At 35.0% G+C, this 22141-nt stretch overlaps 1 protein-coding gene across 4 annotated transcripts in view; it reads right to left on the bottom strand.

The window, feature by feature from the left end:
- The window catches only part of ERBB4 (erb-b2 receptor tyrosine kinase 4), a 1114677-nt gene that overhangs the window by 702009 nt on the left and 390527 nt on the right, over positions 1–22141 (bottom strand). For all 4 annotated transcript variants that reach the window (XM_046644934.1, XM_046644936.1, XM_046644933.1 and 1 more), the window contains exon 2: positions 11013–11164. In XM_046644934.1, the coding sequence (XP_046500890.1) occupies positions 11013–11164 (152 nt within the window). The remainder of the gene's footprint in view (positions 1–11012; positions 11165–22141) is intronic.

Genomic DNA, 22141 nt, shown 5'->3' with positions numbered 1-22141 from the left:
AACTTGTCTGAACATTTACCCTACACAATGTCTACATAAATTGACGAAAATGCAAAGTACATCTCATAGTCCAACGTGTTCCTACACAAAGGGGCATATGCCATAGCACAGATATGCACTAAGTACTATGCGGAAACAATGGAAAACATTAATTTTGCTTGACTTGGTGATGGGAGCAGGATGGGGATACAGATTGAATTTGGGGAACATTTTAAGGTTGGGGGAATGGAGAGAACTCATATTTAGAACCAGTTCTTAGAATATGTATGATTTTCCAAAAGGAGCAGGTGGGACAGCATTCCAGAGAGGAAGAAAAGGGCATACAAAAGCATACAGACCTTAGTTGATAAAGAGTAACTGTATATAGGGGATCGTGTCAATAGAGGGAATCTTGCGTATTCAAGGCAGGCCAAAGAAGATGATACTTTAAAACTTTAACGTTATGTGGGTTTGCTCTTCACAAAGCTGAGGCAGCAAACTGGACTACTTATTCATCCGTTAGGTTTTTATGAATGAGTGTGAGTGCAAGTATGTGAGTTAAGTTTTTCATGTTTCCGCTATAGGTAGCATACTATTTATTATTAACCAAATCATTTCTTGGAACATAAGATGAAAGACACCATAGATTTTACAAGACACGAGGGAGAAGAACTTCAATTAGAAAAGTAAATAACATAAAATTTTCCTGTGCAATCATTTTTTTCCTGACTCAAAAAGTTATAAAGAATAAAAGAACTTACTCTTAGTGTTATTCAACTTACTTATTCATTTCACAAATATTTGCTGAGCAACCACTATATAAAAGACACTGTGTTATGTGCTAGAATTCTGCAGCCAACTAGACATGGCCCTTGCCCTCTAGATATTTATTATTCAGGAGAGTAGACAGAAATTAAACAAATCCTTAAACAATTGCTATAATGGAAGTGCTACAAAGAAGCACAGGGTACTATGAATGCAATCACAGCAGGAGGAATTCAGTAAGACATGGGAGTCAGTAAAACTTCCCTGAAGAAATAATTTTTAGATGGACATCTGAAAATTGAGCAGAACAGAGCCTGGCAAGGAAGAAGGGTATGTGAATATGTGTGTTGGTGGGGAGAAGGTCTGAGAATGAAAGAAAGGACTGTAGAGTTAGAGAGATCTGAACACGTAAAGGAAGTTGGCTATGATTGAAAGATAGCCATGAATTTTAACATCATTAGCGATAGTGCAAGCCAAGGCTTATAGGCTGGGGACAGAAAATATAGGAATTCAGTAAAAATCTTGGCCACTGCCTTAGAGGGTGGAAAGTTTTAAAAAGGAAAGTAATATAGTCCAGCATATATTCATATTTGCTTGTACTTTCCACTGTTTTTCTTTCACGAACTCTTCCCAATGATTCATTGATGCCTCATTGCTGTGTTTCATGAATGCTTCCGTGAGATGATTTCTTTTAGGTTGTTGAAACAACCCCCACTCACTCTGTATAGCCTTTGTACATTTTTAGCTATTGATTATCTCTTAAAAATAAGCAAGTATTTGACTTGCAATTTCACCTCTCTGAAAGTACAAAATCACTACCACCCAAAAGTTGAACCTCTAGAAAAGCTTTGTAAAAATTTATTCTCAACTCTTTAGAGCTCGACTCAATAGCTGTTGCCTAGGGAGTCAAAGAAGGAAGGAAGAAACCCTATGGGGCTACACAGAGCCACCTGTACTGAGGGGCTACCGGGCACCAGGCACTCTGATGGGCACTTTTATTTTTGGAAACAAATATGGCACCGGATTGTTTAAGAGGATTTACTTCACCATTCAATTACATATTCTGATTTCCATGTAGAGATTTAATAGAAATGATTTCAAAGAGGCTTATATTTACTAAAACAAATATTTTAATTTTTATCGCTTTCATTATGTATTTTAATATAATATTTTATAGTTAAATGGGTTCAAATTAGGGATCAGGAGAAATAATTATAGTGTTTCTAAATGCAACAGTGTTCACATTTTAGTTTTACACTTTTGAACTTTAAATTATACTCTATGTGGCTGAAGAGAGACCTTTAAAATTGATTCGGTCTCATACGAAATCATTCATCAAGTTTAAGGCTGTCCTTTTTTGAAAGAAAACAAAGTGTTCCATTTTAAGAGTCAGAGAAAAATAAAGTTAATGAAAATGTACACCATTATGAATTTCTAAAGGTTTTATTTGATTATATTCCAGTGTTTCGATTTTGGAATTAAAACGTAGCCCATTGCCAAAATGCTTCTAGTTAGTCTTAAAAATTCACATAAGTATCATCTGTTCTCTTTCTTTGAACCAAGGTCTTTGCTACTTATAAACAAAAGAGGTGAAGAATAACCTTTATACACTCAATTCCCCTGAGCAAAGAGTATCTAAGAATCACAGAGTGAAATGGGTTTGTTACTTGCATTTTTCTTTAATTAAGGTTAAGACAAGCCTACAAATTCATTATACTCATCATTTAAGCCAAATTTAAATACCACAACCCCCAGAGGTAGAAAAGAACACTTTGCATCTGCTCAGTATTCTAATAAATTCATTTTTAATTTAAATACATTTGCAAGAGGGCATTTTATTCTGGAAAGTGCATTACAATTTGGGGACTTAAAAAAAACTTTTATTAAGCAGTTTTATTTTTACTAATATTCTCTTAGAAACATCATGTAGGCATAATATTTTATACTAATTTGACCGATCCGAGAAAATGGTTGCTAATTAATATTTGCATATATAAGTGTTCACTAATTTATTTTTATAATATATACGTACACATTATATATTAGAATTATAAATTACACTGATCTATTTCTTATTCTATCCTTCTTTTCTGTACTCCTTCACATATTTATTTTCTACTAAGTGTACATCTTTTTTTAAGTATTACTGAATTTATTTTGTTTTTAATATTTTTAAATATGGAGAGAAAACTGATGAATATATTTTTATTTAATATTTCATTTAAATGATTAAGAAGAAAATTTCAAAAATATGCTTATACAACTGCCAAAACACAAATATAAACATTTGTATCTTTTGATTTATCATGTAGGATTGCTGAAGAGCATCAGGATTTTTAGTCAATGTATATTTTCAGATTAAATGGTATTTAACCTCTGAGGGAAAAAACGATTTTCCTAGGCCAAGTGTAAATTGCATAGCTTTTCCAAATGCTATACAAGTTCTATGATTGACTTAGTACAAAATCAAGTTTCCATTTAAAAGCCAGCTGTAAACACATACATACAAAATTGCATACGTATTGTGTTTAACAGTCTTAGAAACAGCTTTCAGAAACTACCAAAGCTTTGAAAATTCCATTTAACCCAGAATGTCTGTTTTGGTCCAACAAATATGTTTAAATATTATCCTTTCTACTTCCTTTTTAGTATTCTCCATCTCATCCAGCTAAGATTTCATTGTCTAAATACAGCAAATATGTTATATTTCACCAGAAATGTACTTTTACATGAAATTCAAACAAGAAATTAGGGAGAAAGTTTAAACACCTTGTCTTATTCTACTGCTCGTCTACCTGACTGATGTATTTCTCAAAGGCGCAATTTCTTTAACTCTAATGATGGTTAGTTCTAAGTATTTTGGGTTTTGGTCTTCATAATCCTTTCTTGCCACCTGTCCCAGTTAGTCACACGGAAGAAAAACTTACACTACTGGGCTCAATGAGTGAATAGTTAGAGTACAAATACATATTTGATATAGGAATCTTGTTTACTTGTCCACCATTTAATGGAGTTCCAAATATATTACTTATTTATCTTACAAAGTTATTCAGGAAAACTTAAATTCAGGCTGTTCCCCCTTACTACGCAGTCAAATCAAAAATATGTGTGGAGCTGAAATAGAAAATATTGACTTATATCATCTTTTAGGTAAGTGTAAGAACACAATACATGTGCGCCCTCCTTATTATGCCATAGGTGTTTCATTTAAATGGTATTATCCTCCCCAATTTTTAATGATTCTAAAATATGACTACTTTTCTCACCCTGATTCCAATCAACCTCTCCAACACAATATCTCCCACACAAGTCATTCTATCTGGTATTTAATGAGCTAAAAACAAACACAGATAGGCAGTGGTAACTACTGTTTAAACAAACTATTCAATAAATCATTTTCTAACCCAAAGGAATAAAGTTCTTTGTAAATTATCTATTTATTTTTGAGTATGAATTCTTCAACGTAGGGTTTTGCTAAATCATGCTACGCAGCAGGCACCTTAGCCCAGGCATAGAGTTAAATGTGGGTGAGGAGGATAAGGGAAACAAATGCAGACAAACGTTAACCCTCCCCCCCATACTGTTGGATTTAATCCTATTCATCTGCTTCCAACTGCCAAAGGACAGTTAGGTAGACCCTGAAGCTAGAAGTAGGCTGAAATGTAAATATTGCCAAATTTTATGTTAAGCCTGACTGGTTCCTCATCCTTACTGGAGACAGTTAAGGAATAGGTGAAAGCAGGGTTACTTGTTGCAGCTCAAAACTCATTATTGCCAAGCATCATCCTTGACTGTATTGTAATGAAACCATGCTCATGAAGCCAAGGTCTTAGGTTCCAGTGAGCTAGTCAGTATCTTGCAGTCTCTGAGTGACAGCTTTATCTGCCTTCCTGCAAATATCTGTCCTTAGTCAGAAGAGAATCTATGTGTGAGTATGAGAATGAAATAATGTGGGCCCATGGCAAGGACTGGAAAGCAATGCAATTCCATGTCCTACGGAGAGTGGAGGAAAAGCAACACCCTCACACACGCAGAGTCCCATACATAGCCTGATAGAAAAGGGGATGACAGTCCCATGGCATTATGAAATATGAATTATTAACTAAAAGGCAAAGATAATATATACATTTAAGAATAGGATATTTTCCTTAGTAGAGAACAACAAACTATTTATATGATTTCTTTTATAAAGAAATAACACAAGTTTTAATTTTAAAAATTGACAGTTTATTTCTTGTATAATCAAAAACCTCCCTATAGCTCTGTCAAATATACAACGAAAGCAGCAAATATTTTTGAAAAATGGTTACATTCTTATAACAACATGTGTTATTCATTATCTGAGAGAAGATATCTTTTTAAAAATATTTTTGCTTTAAAAATCTGTTTTCTGACTTTTTCAAAGTCATCACCTTTTGTTATCAATAACAGAAAATTAATGATGCTATCTGGAAAGATATCTTAATGTATTAATGTATTTTTATTCATTTTTCAATCATAAAAGACATGCATAATCATTAAGATTTAAGGCTTCTAGACTACAGTATACAGAGGTCCAATAAATTACTGATATCGTTAATATCCCAGGTCAATGGATCAACTGCTAAATAAATTTATGTCTTCACACTCCTAATAAACACTATTTCCAAAACAATTTTCACACAACTAAATTCAAGCTACAGATCAAAAATATTTCTTATTATAGCAATGGTTAAGGATAGGTATTAACACTCCCTAAATATACTCTACGTTATATATCACACAGCTTTACACTCAGTTGACACCTAATACTTATTTGATTAAAGTGAATATGTAAAACAGAAAAAAATAAATTGAAGGTATAAAAGCTGGTAAGTCAGGTACCTTTTTAGAAGAGGTGAGTTACTGAATGCTAGCAGTAGCAAGGAAGACCAATGGAAAGAAAAAAGAGAGAAAACCCTCAAGAATTCTAATGAGGGTAAAAGGTCTGATGGTTCACTCCCATTACTTGCTGTATTTTGCCTTGTTTGAGAGAGTTCACAAAGTATAAGACAATAGCGCAAAGTCTGTGGTTTTTATGCTTTGCTGCTTTCTATTACATGCCTTAACCTTGTGACAGTGATCAAGTACATAGTAAATAAGTTTCAGTGCCTTTTTCTAGCCAACTGTGTGGTGTCAACTAGCTTTTTTTTTCTCAAGAAGAAATGCAAAAATTTGGAGGTTAAAACAAAGCTGGGTTATGGGGCCAACCCGGTGGCCGAGTGGTGAAAGTTCTGCTCACTCCCTTTGGCAGCCAGGGTTCACGGGTTCAGATCCCAACTGCGGACGTAGTCCACTCATCAGTCATGCTGTGGAGGCACCCACATATAGAAACTAGAGGAAGACTGGCACAGATGTTAGCTCAGGGCTAATCTTCCTCACTAAATAAATAAAGAGATAAATGAACAAATAAATGAATAAATAAATAAATAAAATCTGGGTAAATACGTGTTTACAGAAATAAGCATCAAGATTGATATAATAAAAGTATCTTGAAAAGAATGCATTTCAAAATATTTCCAGAAGATGTATCTAACAAAGATTAAGGAATTGTCTCCAAAACATGCAGGGTTTTTTTTTAGATTACATATAAGCACATCTCCAACCCGATTTCAAAGGCCCACTTTTTCTGTCTTCTTGAGATCTTGGAGATGTTCTAGATGAGATATTTTAGTTATGGTAAAAGAAAACAACCTTATCTAGTTTAAGGAAAAAGGGGGAGATCAATTTAAAGTTACTATCAAGTTCCGGGAGTATCTTAAGGACTCATTGGCAGGAATGCAACCAGTCTTCTGAAGCAGACTGGAACCTGGAAATGAACAGTTTTTCTCTGCTTTCCATGTCTGTTTCAGCGTCTTGGCTCCATTCTGCTGTCTGCACAGCTCTCTCTGACTTCAGACCACAGGGAAAAATATGGCTGTGTTCTGGTACTTAAGTGGGCAAGAAATTAACTGATACAGAAACTGAAATTCTCTTAGCCACAATTTCAAATCCTCACGGGAAGAGACTCTGATTGACCCACTCCGCCCTGACTATGCAGATAGTGAAAGAAGTAAATAGGGTACCTGTGTAAGCTGCTCTCACGAATCATAGAAATTAAAGTGATTTCACGCAAAACAAATAACAAGACAACACACTATAACTTGCTAATTAGAGATGAACATAAGGATGGAAAGTCTTTTAAAAACAAAAATGATTTAGTAAGTTCCTGAAAACAGAAGTAAATTCCAGAATGAAATTTAAGATCTCTATCCATAATGTTTCTCCAAACATATTATAGGTTTGGGTCATTCTTAAAAAAAGGGAAGTCACACACCTCTGTAAGAAGTTGCTCGATGAATTGCAGTTACATACATATATCTGAGGACCACGTAATCCATAGGATAGGTTAATGAAAGTTTACTATTCACTCATATGATTCAACTTATTGGACATGATAGCATGATCTGAAATAACTAGATTTCCTTCACATGGACTCTACTTATTGCAATGCATCAATATTGGACAGGTCATGTATTTTGGAGAGAAGCTACTAAAAGCACAAATGAACCATAATGTGGCTATCAGGAGGAATGAATTTTTAAATTAAATGAAGAGCTTTTAGCAAATTCTAAGGCATAGTTAGAAAGAATGGCTCAGTCAATATAGTAGTATTATGAAGATGTCACCTAGTAGTCCCTGCTTTCAGGGCCTACTAAGAAAAGTAGTCATGACATCACACTGAGTTCATCAAGAAACAGAGAATGGGATACCTGGAGAGTTCTGTCTCTGGCCCACTTCTTGATCTAACTCTTTTCACCCTCCCTTGATTATTTTATCTAATCCCCAAAGGTATACTTGTCATTTTGATGCTGATGCCTCCTAGATATCTATCTATAGTATAAGACTGTCTACTCCTCTAATTTAATATTTTATTCTAATCCCAGATTTATCTCCACACTACACTATAGGTCCCATGAGGGCAAGAACCATGTGTGATTTATTTGTATGCGTATGTCTAGTATCTAAAGCAGTACACACTAAATACACATTAACTCTTTGTGCATTTTCTCTAAGCCTTTAGTGTTACTCCCACTGGAATGCCCTTTTCTTCCACCCACCCACCTTGTGACCCCTACTCATTTCTCACAATTCAATTCAAGCACCTTTTTGATGGAAGCTTTCCTGAATCCTTCAGAATTAGCCATTCCTTTCTTTGTCCAGCACCCACGCCTACCGTTAACACAAGACCATATCTTCATTCTGATTCTGGGCTCCTATTTCTGTCCTAGTAATTATAAAATTTTATGTATGTGCATATATATTACATATATTACATATACACACGTCCATATACAGTACTTATGTATTACACATCCGTAATTCTCTATAAGACTGCGTGATTGTTGAAGTCAAGGACAATAGGTTACTTGCTATGGTGTCCTTGGGCTAAGATGATTTGTTGAGTGAATGAATATGTCATGATTAGAAATGGTTATTTTCCAAAGGAACAAAAGATAAATGAAACAAAAGATGTTATTAATAATAAAAAAAACCCTATTAGAGTTATCTTTAAATAAGTAGATGAAAATAGAGATATGTACATGAGTTAGTACAAAGTTTATATGAACTTTTAGAGATGCTACTTAGCAACCAACAATTACTTTTTTAAAGAAACAACTTATTTCCTTTCCAAGTAGAAACCTTGGTCTTCCTTATTTTATCCCTTCCCAAATCCGTTCATTCTATTAACTTATTTTTTACTTCAAAATGATTCCTATAAAAGTAGAATATTCAACAGTATGAACCATGTTGCTCAAAGATCTGTATGCCACTTTCATGTTTCTAAAGATTAAAAACCGACTAAAGTCTACTTTTGATAATTTTATCCTGTTACCTTCTAAGAGCTTAAGAATTATAGAATTATAAAGTATATAATAAGACACTTTTATGTTGCTTATTTCAAAGACTGTCACTTTCAATACTCATGACTATTTTTTGTTAATCCAGTGAAATCTAGTTCCATATATAGCAAACAAAACAAAGAAAACACAAAAGGAAAAACAAAGATCTTATATTGTTCTTTTTAAATTTTCTCATATTAATTTTCTCGAATAGACAATTTAACCTCTTTCTTTCCCCAGATTCATAATTCAGCTCTCAGTTAGCTTTCCTTTTCTACAACATCATTGAGTTTCTTGGCGTTTCTAACTAAATCTACAAATCAGCTCATATACCATCAAGATTTTATTTTAATGCTGAAGAATAAAATCTATTTTAAAATAATCAGTCGAGACAGGTTAAAGCTGGGGCCGGCCCGGTGGCGCAGCAGTTAAGTTCACATGTTCTGCTTCAGCAGCCCGGGGTTCGCCAGTTGGGATCCTGGGTGCGGACCCACACACCTCTGGTCAAGCCATGCTGTGACAGGCATCCCACATATAAAGTAGAGGAAGATGGGCAAGGATGTTAGCTCAGGGCTAGTCTTCCTCAGCAAAAAAAAGGAGGAGGATTGGCAGCAGATGTTAGCTCAGGGCTGATCTTCCTCATAAAAAAAAAAAGAATTTAAAATAAAAAAATAAAAAGACAGGTTAAAGCTTGCAAGGAAATTTTAATAATTAATACTCAAATGCATTTCTTTGAAGTGGTTGTTCTAGAATAGCTTGTATGTGTTCCTTCTTGAAACAATAGTCCAAAATAGAAAAAAAAAAGTAAGTTGTTTTTAGGCATACTTATTCTAGGATTTAGAGAACTTTTATTATCTACTTTTGATTTAAAAATGTCATAAATAAACATCATAATTATTAAAATGTTTTGACACATAACTCACAGAAGCAGAGCTCTGTCAACAGAGCAGTAGAATATGGAAACGCCTTCTTCATTCCCACACCAAGCCTAAGATGACAGTCATTTTAAAAACAGATACCATAAGCCTCATAGTGTTAAGTTTTGAGGTGGTTCATTTTCTGAGGTTATTACCATTTCTAGACATACTTATTACATTCAACATATTTAAAAATCACTGTTTTTTACTACTTATCTAAGTATAGAATTACGAAAATTATCATAATTCTCTAAATCATTTACTATCCACTTCCACTAAATAGTTTACTGTATTACTATTCAAAACATTTTTGATTTATACAAGACAAGAAGTATGTAAATATTGTTGAAAACAAGATCAAACATATTCTAGGGTTGCTATTATTTAAAATATATCCTATTAATTCTTGTATAGAGAGTAAACTCTTTTTTTTGAGGAAGATTAGCCCTGAGCTAACATCTGCTGCCAATCCTCCACTTTTTGCTGAGGAAGACTGGCCCTGAGCTAACATCCGTGCCCACCTTCCTCTACTTTATATGTGGGACGCCTACCACAGCAGGCTTGCCAAGTGATGCCATGTCCACACCTGGGATCCGAACCGGCAAACCCCAGGCCCCCGAAGCAGAACATGTAAACTTAACCACTGTGCCACCGGGCCGGCCCAAGAGTAAATTCTTAATTGTACAAAAGAACACCTCCCCATCTCACTTTCTCAAAGTCCCTGTGAAGTTCAGATTTTCCTCCAGCTATTGCGGTTAGAGTAAACTTAAGAAACTGTAGGCATTAAGCACTAATAGCCTGTCTAACACAGAAAGGGTAAATGAGAGCCAAAACATGTTTGTAAAAGGCCTGGTCGCCTCTGGGTAACTACATACATACATATGTGCATTCATGTGCATGTGAATACTGACCTGTGTAAGGACTTGTAATTTCCTGTGAGTCTACTTTAAATGATTCATAGATTTTCAAAAACAGACGTCATTTTTTTTCTAAAAATAATAGTATTAGTCTCATTATGGCAATATGAAATAGTCTAAAATTTCCAAAGCGACAGAAAAAGGGCAGAAAAGGAGATGTCTAGCTAAAGTTACCAATTCTTATCTGATTAGTCTTCTGACTCTCCTAGTGCCCAGCCTAACAGTTTTCTTTTGGCCTGCAGTTCAGAGAAAGCCAAACTTGCCAGATGTCATGCACTACACCCTGACAGAATCTTCTATCAATCTTCGAGTAACAGTAGCTACTCTAAACTCAAGATGTCAACCATGATGGAATTGCTACTCTTGTTCTTTTCCTGGGTGTGCCTCAGTATCTCTTATCTTCTCTACAGTCATGGTCCCTGCTGGGCAGAAAAGCATAGCCATCACGTCCAAGCAAGTTGGTATGTCTTTATGCATCATGATACCACCGTCCATTCACAAAGAAGAGAAGAGAAATAAAGAAATGGCTTTACCCGCAGAAAGGAGAGGTCCCGGTTGTGCTCGATGCTGGTTATCTCCAGGTTGCCCATGACTACCTCACAGTTCTCATAGTATTTGCGCAGGGCTCGATACTGCTGCTCCAGATCAGAGAGAGAGCTCAGCTTATTCTCTGTTCCTGCACACACTGCCAAGACAAGAAGATACACGGGGAGTTACATAACCTCTATATGACATGCACAATGACAATATCGCTCAACTCTCTCTGCCACAACACTCAACTCCAATTCTCTGAATTAAACTAATTTGACTGTCATTAAGACCCATAACCCATTCACTGATAAATATCTTTACTTTTATTTTTTCCAGATTTATTGAGATATAATTAACATGTAACATTACACAATTTTAAGGTGTACAACGTGTGGATTTGATACACTTATATATTGCAAAATGATGACCAGCACAGCCTTGGCTAACATCTCCATCATGTCACATAACTACCATTTCCTTTTTTTTGTGGTGAGAACATTTAAGATTTACTCTCTTAGAAACTTTTAAATATGTAATATAGTAATGTTAACTATAGTCACCATCTTGTACATTAGATCCCCAGAACTTATTCATCTTATAACTGGAAATTTGTACTCTTTGACCAACATCTCTCCATGTCCCCCATCCCACAGCCCCTGGGAACTACCATTCTTTTCTCCGTTTCTAAGAGTCTGGCTTTTTAAGATTCCGCGTATAAGTGATAGCATACATCTATATTCACAAATTGCATGTACTAACCACAGAGAGTAGGAAGGCATGAGCTCCACAGAAACACAGAGCAAAGAGAATAAACTTAATCACATTTGCTGTGAGCATAAAAAACACATAAATACACTTAATTTCATGTAAACAAGATTTTCTTTCAGACTTACAATTTACTCTATTTTCTAATAGGTAAGCCTACATATGTAAATTGAATCAAAATCAAAACATGATAAAAGTAACAACTTTATTTTTTAAAATGGTATTTTTCTATTGCAAAATAAGCTGTTGTTATTGAGTAAATTTTCAACATAATTAAAACTTGTGCCTTTAAGTCCTCAAAAATACTACCTTTTAAAATACAAATATTCTCTAACTTAGACTGAAACATTTATAAGCGCACACTACAAACACACTATGTAATAAAATATAAACATTTATTGACATCAACTGGGTCATCACTACATATCTTTCCTAGTGTTCTGAGAAATAATGGACTATTAATAAATTATCTTAGTCTGACCTCTTGGGGGGTCGTTTCTCAAATCTGTTCATATGTGAGCACATCAGCATATACAAATGTGTGTTTTTTAGGTTGTGTGTGTGTTGATATTTTTCCTGTCTTCTAGAAGTCAGAGTTTTAGTTAGTTCTCATGTTTTGTATTCTTGCCTGAATGAAATCCTTACTATTTAATGCACCAACTCTAATCTTCAACAGAATGAAAAAATATATTATGAATCTTATAATAATAGTACATAAAGTTAAAAAAATGGACTGTTAATAGATCTTCTTTGAGTAAGTTACATAACATACACCAAGTTTACGGCAAGATATAAAGTGTTAACTTTGAAGACCCTGGAAACAGAGCTTAGCGATAATGTCATATATACATTCATGTGTAACGCACACAGAAATGACAAAGAAGTCATCATGCCTGATGTGGTGTTCAAGGGAATGGATTTCGGAGTAGAAAAGAAAAAATCCAGATGGGCATGTTCGAATAATTGGGGCCACTTTAAAGCCTGCTTTTGCTTACTGACACAACACAATAACAAAAGTCTTGAGGAATAATGTAGAATGTAGAGGGAGCATGACCCTACTGCCACCTCGATGTTGGACTTCTAGCCTTCAAAACTGTCAAAGAACAAATTAGGTTGTTTTCAGCCACGTGGTTTGTTGTACTTTGTTATGGAAGCTCTAGAAAAACCATACATAATCTTCAGCCTATTTCTCTCGAAACCTCACATTTAAAGAAATTTTTAAAATCGTTCCTGCTTCCAAGGTCCTGTCAGCTTATCACCTCCAAGTTACTCTCCTCTTTCTCTCTTCCGAATGCAGAGTCTCTCATATACCATGCTGGAATTCATCTGTTGCCCCAGAGAACGCAGTTTTTGTAGAACGATAAGGATGGATGCAAAGCCTTCTAGAATCCTCAATATCCTTTCTTCTCTTCCTTCACAATAATAGACTACACAATTTTAGCTGGGCATGTAGCCACCCCAAATAAAAATTCTCTGCCTCCCTTGAGATAAGCTTAACAAGGGACTAAGTTCTGACATGTTGTATGACACCTTACTAGAACTTTATTTAAAACATTTTTGGAGCCCAACGTTTCCTCCTTTCTTCTTTATCCCTTCCTTCCATCTGCCACCTGGAATGCAGATGCGATGGCTAAAACCGGAACAACCATCTTGGACCATAAGAAGGAGAGATATACCCTAGAGATTGGCTGAGAAATGAGCTAAAAGGAGCAGGATCTTCAAACAATCAAGGTTTTATGTTGTTTTATCATCGTTAACATCAAGATAATGGCAAATTTTGGTCCCAGCTGCTAAAATATTACACATAGGAGGGATTAAATTCCAGTTAAGTTATGAGCTTTTGACCTTACATAACTTTAACTATTCTATCTAGTTGTTTGACTGAATTTACATAAATCATAATGAAACTACAAAATCGTTTTTGGTCGTCTGAACATGTTATTAATTCTGTGAAAGTTTCCTTTATTACTAAAACTAACAAACACTAAAAAACAATTCTATTGATAAGTACAATAATATTCAACATAAGCAGGAGAACAAGTAGCAATTGACTCACGTACGTGACCCTTATCAAGATCAAAGTCCAGCTCTTTTTTTCAACATGCTCTGGAGACTGGCTACAAAACACCCTTAATCCATGATCTTTATTTTATTGCCTACAACAAATTTATAGCAAAATATTTATAAAATTATAAAATGTCTGTTGAGAAAAGGTACTTCTCTATGGGTTTATGAAATATAGATTTAATTATTATAAATTCCAATGAGGATCAAGCTTATATTTTAATGCAACTGCTGCTGGGGGCAACTAAACATTGATGAGTAAACTTGCTGCACCATTTCTAAAACCTATACAATGCCACATCACAATATATGTACAATTTATGTTGTACAAGTTTCCTCGAATTGGAAATAAAATCCATACTTTACTATCAATATATAAAAATCAATATGTAAAGCTAAATGAAAGTGTTCTAAATTATTTAGTGTATTCTGACATTTTTTATGGAAGCTTAAACAAATTTTGGGAGAAACATCTGTTATTATAACTGTAATACCTATGTATTTTGCATATTTCCTATTCTGCATATTTAAAAAAGGTATGTAGTATGAAATTATTATTATTAATTATTATTGAAATAATCTGTTTATATAAGAAACCAACAAAGGCTGTAAATTCTTTGATGACAAGTACAAAATAGTAATCATCACTTTGCCTCTGCTGAGCTATATAGCACAGGGCTTTGCAAGAAATTAGCAATTAATAATATGTATTTAATCGCTATAAAAACAATTATAATACATATTCAGAAAATGACCCTCAATTCAGAAAAGTTTCCACTGCTCAATAAATGATCTGCTGTGTTTTGTATATACTATATGAAAACAGAAAATTGGAATAAATATGTTTAAAAATTTTTCTCAACAACAAAAATCTTCCAATAAACAAAAAACTGATCCATAAGAATACTCTATCCTCCAAACATTCTGGTCTTTGGAGTTTTTACCACACAGAGTACCATTTGGGAAATATTACTGTCTCAGTGACGCTTTCTTGTATATTAATGTTTGATTCAAACTATCTGTAATCAGTAATACATTCCTCATAACTTTCATCTTGAAAGACAAACTTGATTTTAAAAGAATTAGTTTGGATAGATGTTTAAAAATCGTGTATTTCTCTTCATGAAGACTTCACCGAATGCCTCACAACTTCTATTTGTCAATCGATTTTACAATCAGGCAATGTATACAAGACAATGCTTAAACCATCAAGTTTCATTGATTTCACAAAGCTGTTTATCAAACAGAATTGAAAAATCTTTTTCACCAGCCAAAACAAGTCTAATAAAATTCAGCACCCTTTGCCAACCCTATTATGAAGTCTTTTAACTATAAGCTCACTATAGTTCAAGCTTCAAAAATCCTGAATTTACATGTGCTCCCTAGAGTTTTCATTCCAACTGTAACTCCAGGAAGAAAGCTGTATGTGAGGCTTTAATAAAATCACCAATTATTCTATATGGTATTGATTCCACTACAAATGTAGCTCCAGTTGCAAACAGGGGCTTTTTATTCTTCTTGACTTAAGATTGGCATCCAACAGTGAGTGAACTACAGAAGCCTCATTCAGTCAAAAATTAAGAATATAATTAGGAGTTTGTAGCAATATAAAAAGGTTGGTTAACAAAATTATTCATTTGATTCATGGGGAAAATAGAAGCAAAATGAAGAAACAGTAACAGTACTCATATTAATACTGAAAATCAATTATTGCCTCCAGGCTTTATGTCTGTGCAAACCAGCGCTCCACTTGTTCACACAAGAAAGACCAGAGGGAAAAAAGGAATTAAATCAAATCTTTGCCTAACTTTCAAATCAAATGCCTATGTGAGACACAAATTAAGAAATGAATAATTATTTATTTAGCATCTACTGTTGATCTAGTGGCACGGAAAAACACATATTGATTAAAATGGCCAAGGTCTTTTATAAGGGCTTGTGTGATTGTACACGCACATGTAAGGAGAACAGGAAGTAGTATAGATAAGCCATGTACACACTGTGTGTGCATAATTCAGGGACTATCTGAAAAATATTTGGTAACCTGATAAAAATTCACTAATGTTTCTATCTGATGTACCACTAATAAGTATTTTCTCTTTCAGAAATGTTAACATAATAAATATGCTATAGTTTGATGCACATTGTTGGGTATTTCAAAATCTGGAGCTGTAGTAAACCTCAAAATATAAAATACTTAAAGAGAATGTGAAACGCTGACTCATCTCATCCTGGTTTCCATTGGGTCAGGCAATGGGCAGGACCGTCCAGATTCTGGCCACAGCCTCCTTTGCTAATGTGGCATGGCCCAGGCTCCCGGGAGTGCTACGCATTTGAAGATGTGACCTTCAACCACTACTGCCAGAGACTGAGTTTGGAGGCAAAGGAAGGGGTGTCTTAAAAACACACGCATGAAGATTCTCAGGTTTAGTTTCCTAAGTGTACTATATCGCAGATAAAAAATTACGACTCCCTTGACAATTTTAGCTTGTGTCTGAAGTCGCATTAATTTGAAGGAAGATCTGATAGTCGTATTCTTTAGAAAGAGCTTTAAAGAATATTCGGTTGATTATACAATTCTGAGCAAGTAGAAAGAAAAAAAGGATAAATTTAAGTTAATTGGATAATTGTTACACGGACATGGCAGGTTTTGGCAGCTTTTTGTTCAAAATACAACCTGGAATGTGGCGAACTCACCACTTCCACTACTCTAGACATTTGATCCGAGCCCCCGCTCCCTCTGCCCTGCGCTTTGACGGCAGCCGCCTCACCGACTGACTTCCTGGATTTCCCGCTAGGCCCGTCAGTTTCTTTTCTGCAGAGGCCAGAATGCTCTTTTTAAAAACACAAATGGTTCACTTCACTCCCTTACTGAAAACAATCCTTGGCTCCTAATCACACTTAGTATAAAATCCAAACATCTTACAATAGCCCGTAAGAACGTATATTCAGCTCTTTGCTCAAACGTCGCTCTTTCAGAAAAGCCTTCTTCCACCACCTGACCTGCAATAGGCACCAGTGGCCCACACATCGTGCTCCGCCTGTTTTGTCTTCTTTGTTTTTGTTTTACTGCTATCTGAAATTGCATTATACACTTGCTTATTTACTTGTTTATTACCTGTCTTTGCATTAGAATGAAAGCCCCATAGGAGGCAGGACCCGTGTCTATTCAACACCCAGGCACAGTAGACTCTCAGACAATGTTTATTGAATAAATAAATGGACTTTGGAGTCATTGAGATGCATCACTGAGACAGAATCAAATGCTGGCCCCTCCACTTTCAAAAGCTGGATGAACTTGAGCAAGTCACTTCACCACTTGGAGTCTCCATTTCTGTAACTACAGTGGGATCTTGTATTGAGTGTTCTTAATAAACCCAGTTTTGAGGTTGAGAACACACAGCTGAGAGCCAGATCTCCAGGTTGAAAATCTAGCTTGATCACTGTTCTAAAATGTAATCCTGGGCAAGTTACTCAGACTCTGTCATTCTGTCTCCTCATCTGTAAACCTCATCTGTAACCGCCACCACCTCATAGGCTGTTATGAGGATTAAATCAGTCAATACATGTGACTTGCTTTGCACAATGTCTGATTCATTGACAGAGTTCAAACGATGTTCGCTATTGCCATTTATTCAAATATATAGGATGCGTGCACTCTGCAACATATTAAATCAAATTAAAATATTAGGCTCGCATGGTGATGTACTGAAATCAGTCTGATATAAAGCAAGGGATGCTGGGCAGAGAAGGTGAGGTGGACACTCCGCTGCTCCAACACTCTCTAGCTGTGTCAACTTGAGCAATTATCTTCTTTTCATTGGATCCAATTTTCTCTTTTCTCAAACAAGGGGTCTTTATGTTTCCTTTTAGCTCAAAAATTCTGTGCTTGAATTTATTTCTAAAATATTTACTTTAAGCCTACTCTAGACTATGTAATGGGCTGCATTCCATGGATGCTCTTGAGGAGGTCACACCACGGCAACATCGCATAAAGTTATAAAGTTGAATGGACACTTATCAAATGACCCAGCAATCCCATTTGTAGGTATATCCCTAGATAAAGAAAAAATTATGTTCACATAAAACACTAAGGTTTAGGGGCCAGCCCAGAGGTGTAGTGGTTAAGTTCGTGTGCTTTGCTTCTGCAGCCCGGGGTTCACAGATTTGGATCCCAGGTGTGGAACTAGCACTGCTCATCAAGCTATGCTGTGGCAGCATCCCACGTACAAAATAGAGAAAGATGGCCATAGATGTTAGCTCAGGGACTATCTTCCTCAAGCAAAAAAAGAGGAGGATTGGCAACAGATGTTAGCTTCAGGCCAATCCTCCTCACAAAAGAGAGAGAGAAATAAAAATGTTTATAGGAGCTCTACTCAAATTCACCAAAAATTGGAAATAACTCACATGTCCCCTGATGAGTGAGTGATAAACAAACTGTGGTATATCTATTCAGAAATAAAAATGAATAGATGATTGATAGATCAACATAGAAGATCCCCAAAGGCATTATGCTGACTAAAAGAAGCCAGACTCAAAAGGCAACACACTGGATGATTCCATTGATATGATGTTTTGGAAAAAGACAGAATTACAAGGATAGAGAACAGATCAGTGGTTGCTAGTGGATGGGAGGACATGAGGGACTAAAAGGCCATGAGTGCGATTTGGGAGATGGCCAAACTGTGCTGCCTGCTGACCGTGATGGTGCTTACCTAGATTTATACAATTAAAACTCAGAGAAGTACACACCAAAAAAGTCAATTTTACTGTATGTAAATTTAAACACACCCACACTCAGGTTGGCTTTTATGTCTAATGAAGTAAAATATGTATGTAAATCATAAAACACCGTATTTGTTCCTAAGTATTTCATGCTTTTGTCTGCTTATGAATAATTTTTGTTACATTTTTGAATTGGTTATTATTGTTACATATTTTTTTAAAATCCTGATGACTCTTGTATGTTTTTCCCCCCAAATTTAGTTACGTTGCTAAATCCTTGTCATTTCCAATTAGTTTTCTTCAGTGAGTTTCTTGATTTATCTAATCTTTAATTATATTATTTTATTTTGTTTTCTTGGCCAGTGCTCATCAGAAATTCTAGGATAACTTTTTCAACTAATAGGTATAGCAGTCATTACTAGTTTTTCCTAATCCTAACATAAATGTTTTCCTTAGTTCAGCGTATATTTTATCATGTTATGTGTTTTAGAGTCTGACTTTACTAGGGCTTTGATTTCAGATTTGAGTGTTGAAGTGTATCATGTACTTTTTGCTATTTTTGAGAAGTTTTTCTTTACTTATTAAAGTGAAATATTCATTAATGAGTTCCAAATATTGAACCATTCTTGTATTCCTGGAATGAATGATATTTAGTCATGCATTATCCCATTACTATATTTCTGAGTTTTATTGCTCTTATTTTGTTTGTATTTTTTAATATTAAAAAAATACCTATCAATGTTTTAAAAATATTTTTACCAGATGCAATTATGCCCAAATGATAAATAATGGAAATGGGCTTATATTTCATAAATTTTGTACTCTATATAATTAAATTTAAAGGAATTAAGGAAAAAAATTAACACCAAAATAGGGAACTTGTTTTGTAATTTACATTACATAAAACTGGAAATAAAATATTTGCAATGTAAAAATCAGTATCCTTTTAAAAAAAAATAAGTGAACTCTAGTGCATTTTCTGAATCTTTATTTTCTACCACTGTTTTATTGACTCCCAAAGTGATAAGACAGGAAACCTGCTGAAATTAACTAACACACTTTCTAAATGATTCTTGAGCCAAATGAAAAGGGCATTTGGCATCGCAACCCTTCGCTAATAGAGTTGTAGCTAGGAAGACAGAGGCGTTCTGTACCCCAGACCAGGGAAAGGCAAGTCCGCAGGCTGTATATACCGCCACATGTTAATCCATCTAACATTTAATTAATCTGTATTGTACCTCTTTTGTTTACTTACAATAGTCTCTAAATGATCTCAAAGATGCTTAAACTACTAAATTATATTGCAAGGGGAGACAACTTCATCACTGGAGACTACCGAAAAATGAGAGATATAAAAATTATACATGATTGTATTCTGTTTACGAATGATATGTTTTGCGATTAGTCTGCTCTAATCTAGTCTTCCCAATATAATAGGTTATTTTTGTAATGTGTCCAATTATTTTCCATCTTATATCTCAAAGACTAGCTTATTAAAATTAAAATAATTGGAAATGATTTAAAATGCACTATATTGGTCATCAAAAACTGACTTGTAACTGCTCACATGTAATTGTTAGTTCTTCTTCTTTATTGTTTACTTGCCTTTAAATATTTTATTGTATTCTTTTCTGAACTATATCTTATAAAACACTTATATTGGAACCTGAAAAAAACATGGTAGAAAGACTTTGCCCATTCACAAATTACATTTCTGTCATTTACTCTTGGGTGAAATAATATTGTCCTTACCACTATTTTTCCACAATTCCCTCCCTGCTCTTTTTATTATCCTTCCCGCCCCTCTCCCCCTCCCACACACAAAAAGTCCTTATTTATGTAATATTTCATTGTCTGTGGAAGTGCTAGGTCCTTAACTTTAATGTAGGCACTAGACTTGACAAGCAATTAAAGCAAACGATTTCCACTCATCAAGGCTTGCCAAATTAGTCACCTGCCATCTGCACCATCATCTGGCTCTCCTTGAGGTCTTGCTGTGAAGCTGGATGCATTCTCTCAGATTAAGAGGGACAATGCAAACCTGCTAGCTGGTGAAATGCCAGTGGGAGCTAACTATGTAAACATTAGCAACCATCTTTCTTGCCTGGCCTATCATGCCTTCAACCATCCCCTTGTGTGTAATAAAAACGAGCCGGCTTGTGATGGCTTATCGCTGTGAGACCTTTGCCATCCACTGTAATTACAGTAGCAGTTCGCAGGATGTTTTTTTTCCTGTTAGAAGTACTTTTCAAAAAGGAATTAGACTAGGTGTTCCTAATATGAAGCTCTCCTCACATATCAGGCTGGTTTCTTAAGCACTAATAAAGATGTACATTAAGAAATGGACTATGGTCTTTCTATTGTACTGGTTACAGCGTGAAGCTTGCTTTTTCATTCTTTCCAATAGTGAATGTTTACTTGGCTGATAACATGCAATAAGCACTTTCTAGAGACATTCAATCAAGCTATTCCAATAATGGGCAAAACTGAGAAAAAGCAAGAGTGAAAGATGGCACTGTTGTCACCCACACACTCCTTTTCAAGGGCCCTTTTCCCTTAAGGCATTCTCCAACCCAGGGCTCCTCTGGAGCGATTGATGCCTCTGCGCAAATGCACTATGATGCCTCTCTTCTGGGTGGAATAAACTCTATGCCAGGGCACATGCCTTGGCCGTCAGAATGTGGGCTGCTTTGTATTCCCATCTGTCCCCTAGTCCATGTGCCTATTTGCCGTGATGAACCTATGTAAGGACAAACAGAAGCGTTGGTCCACTCCACTGTCCTGGGTCATCCATCCAAACTTGCTCATTCAAGGTAAGGTTATGTCTGAATAAGTAACAATCAAATCAAAAGAAAAAAGTGTGCTAATGTTAGACTTGGACTGAGAGAAAGGGGTGCAGGAGAGAACATTTTTCACTGCAGGTCCTTGACTGTATCTTCAGATAATCTACACACAAAGCCTAATCTGAGATCACCTTCTAAAAAGTTTTTCAACATAATTTCTCTATATTGTATAAATAAAACAAAGTTATTTATATTATGTAGCTGGCAAGATTCATATGCACAAAAACTATTTTCTAGAAGGTGGATATGAGTTTTAAACTAAATTACTGACTGTTTACTTAGAGATACAGGTGGAATGGAAATATACACTAACTACTATTCTTAATACTGTCACAGCACAACACAGCACAAATTGGATCAACTTTTAAAATTTGAAGCATGCCTTTTCTGAACATGATGCATTTTTAATCCCTGACACAAAAATAATATGTATTTTAAGATAAATTATACAAATAAATATCTCTTCATTACAGAATTCAGGTTTTTATTGACATTTTCTGCCAGGATAACATAGAGTCAATTCTCTGTAACATTCTTTGCAAATGTTCAATTTTCACATGTATTTACCACCTGATTATAACTTGTAAAGAACACAATGCAAATCAAATAATAACTATAAAATCTACTTTTAAAATGCATTACTTTTTTGAGGGACAAGTCTCATGCTGTTTATCACTTTATTGTTATGATTTCAAAAGATAAAGTAAAATAATAACCCTTAATAAAAGCAATTA

Source organism: Equus quagga, chromosome 17, assembly GCF_021613505.1.
Source record: "Equus quagga isolate Etosha38 chromosome 17, UCLA_HA_Equagga_1.0, whole genome shotgun sequence".
Classification (NCBI taxonomy): domain Eukaryota; kingdom Metazoa; phylum Chordata; class Mammalia; order Perissodactyla; family Equidae; genus Equus; species Equus quagga.
The sequence above is the reverse complement of the archived record's forward strand: the minus strand, read 5'-3'. Positions and strand labels throughout refer to the sequence as shown.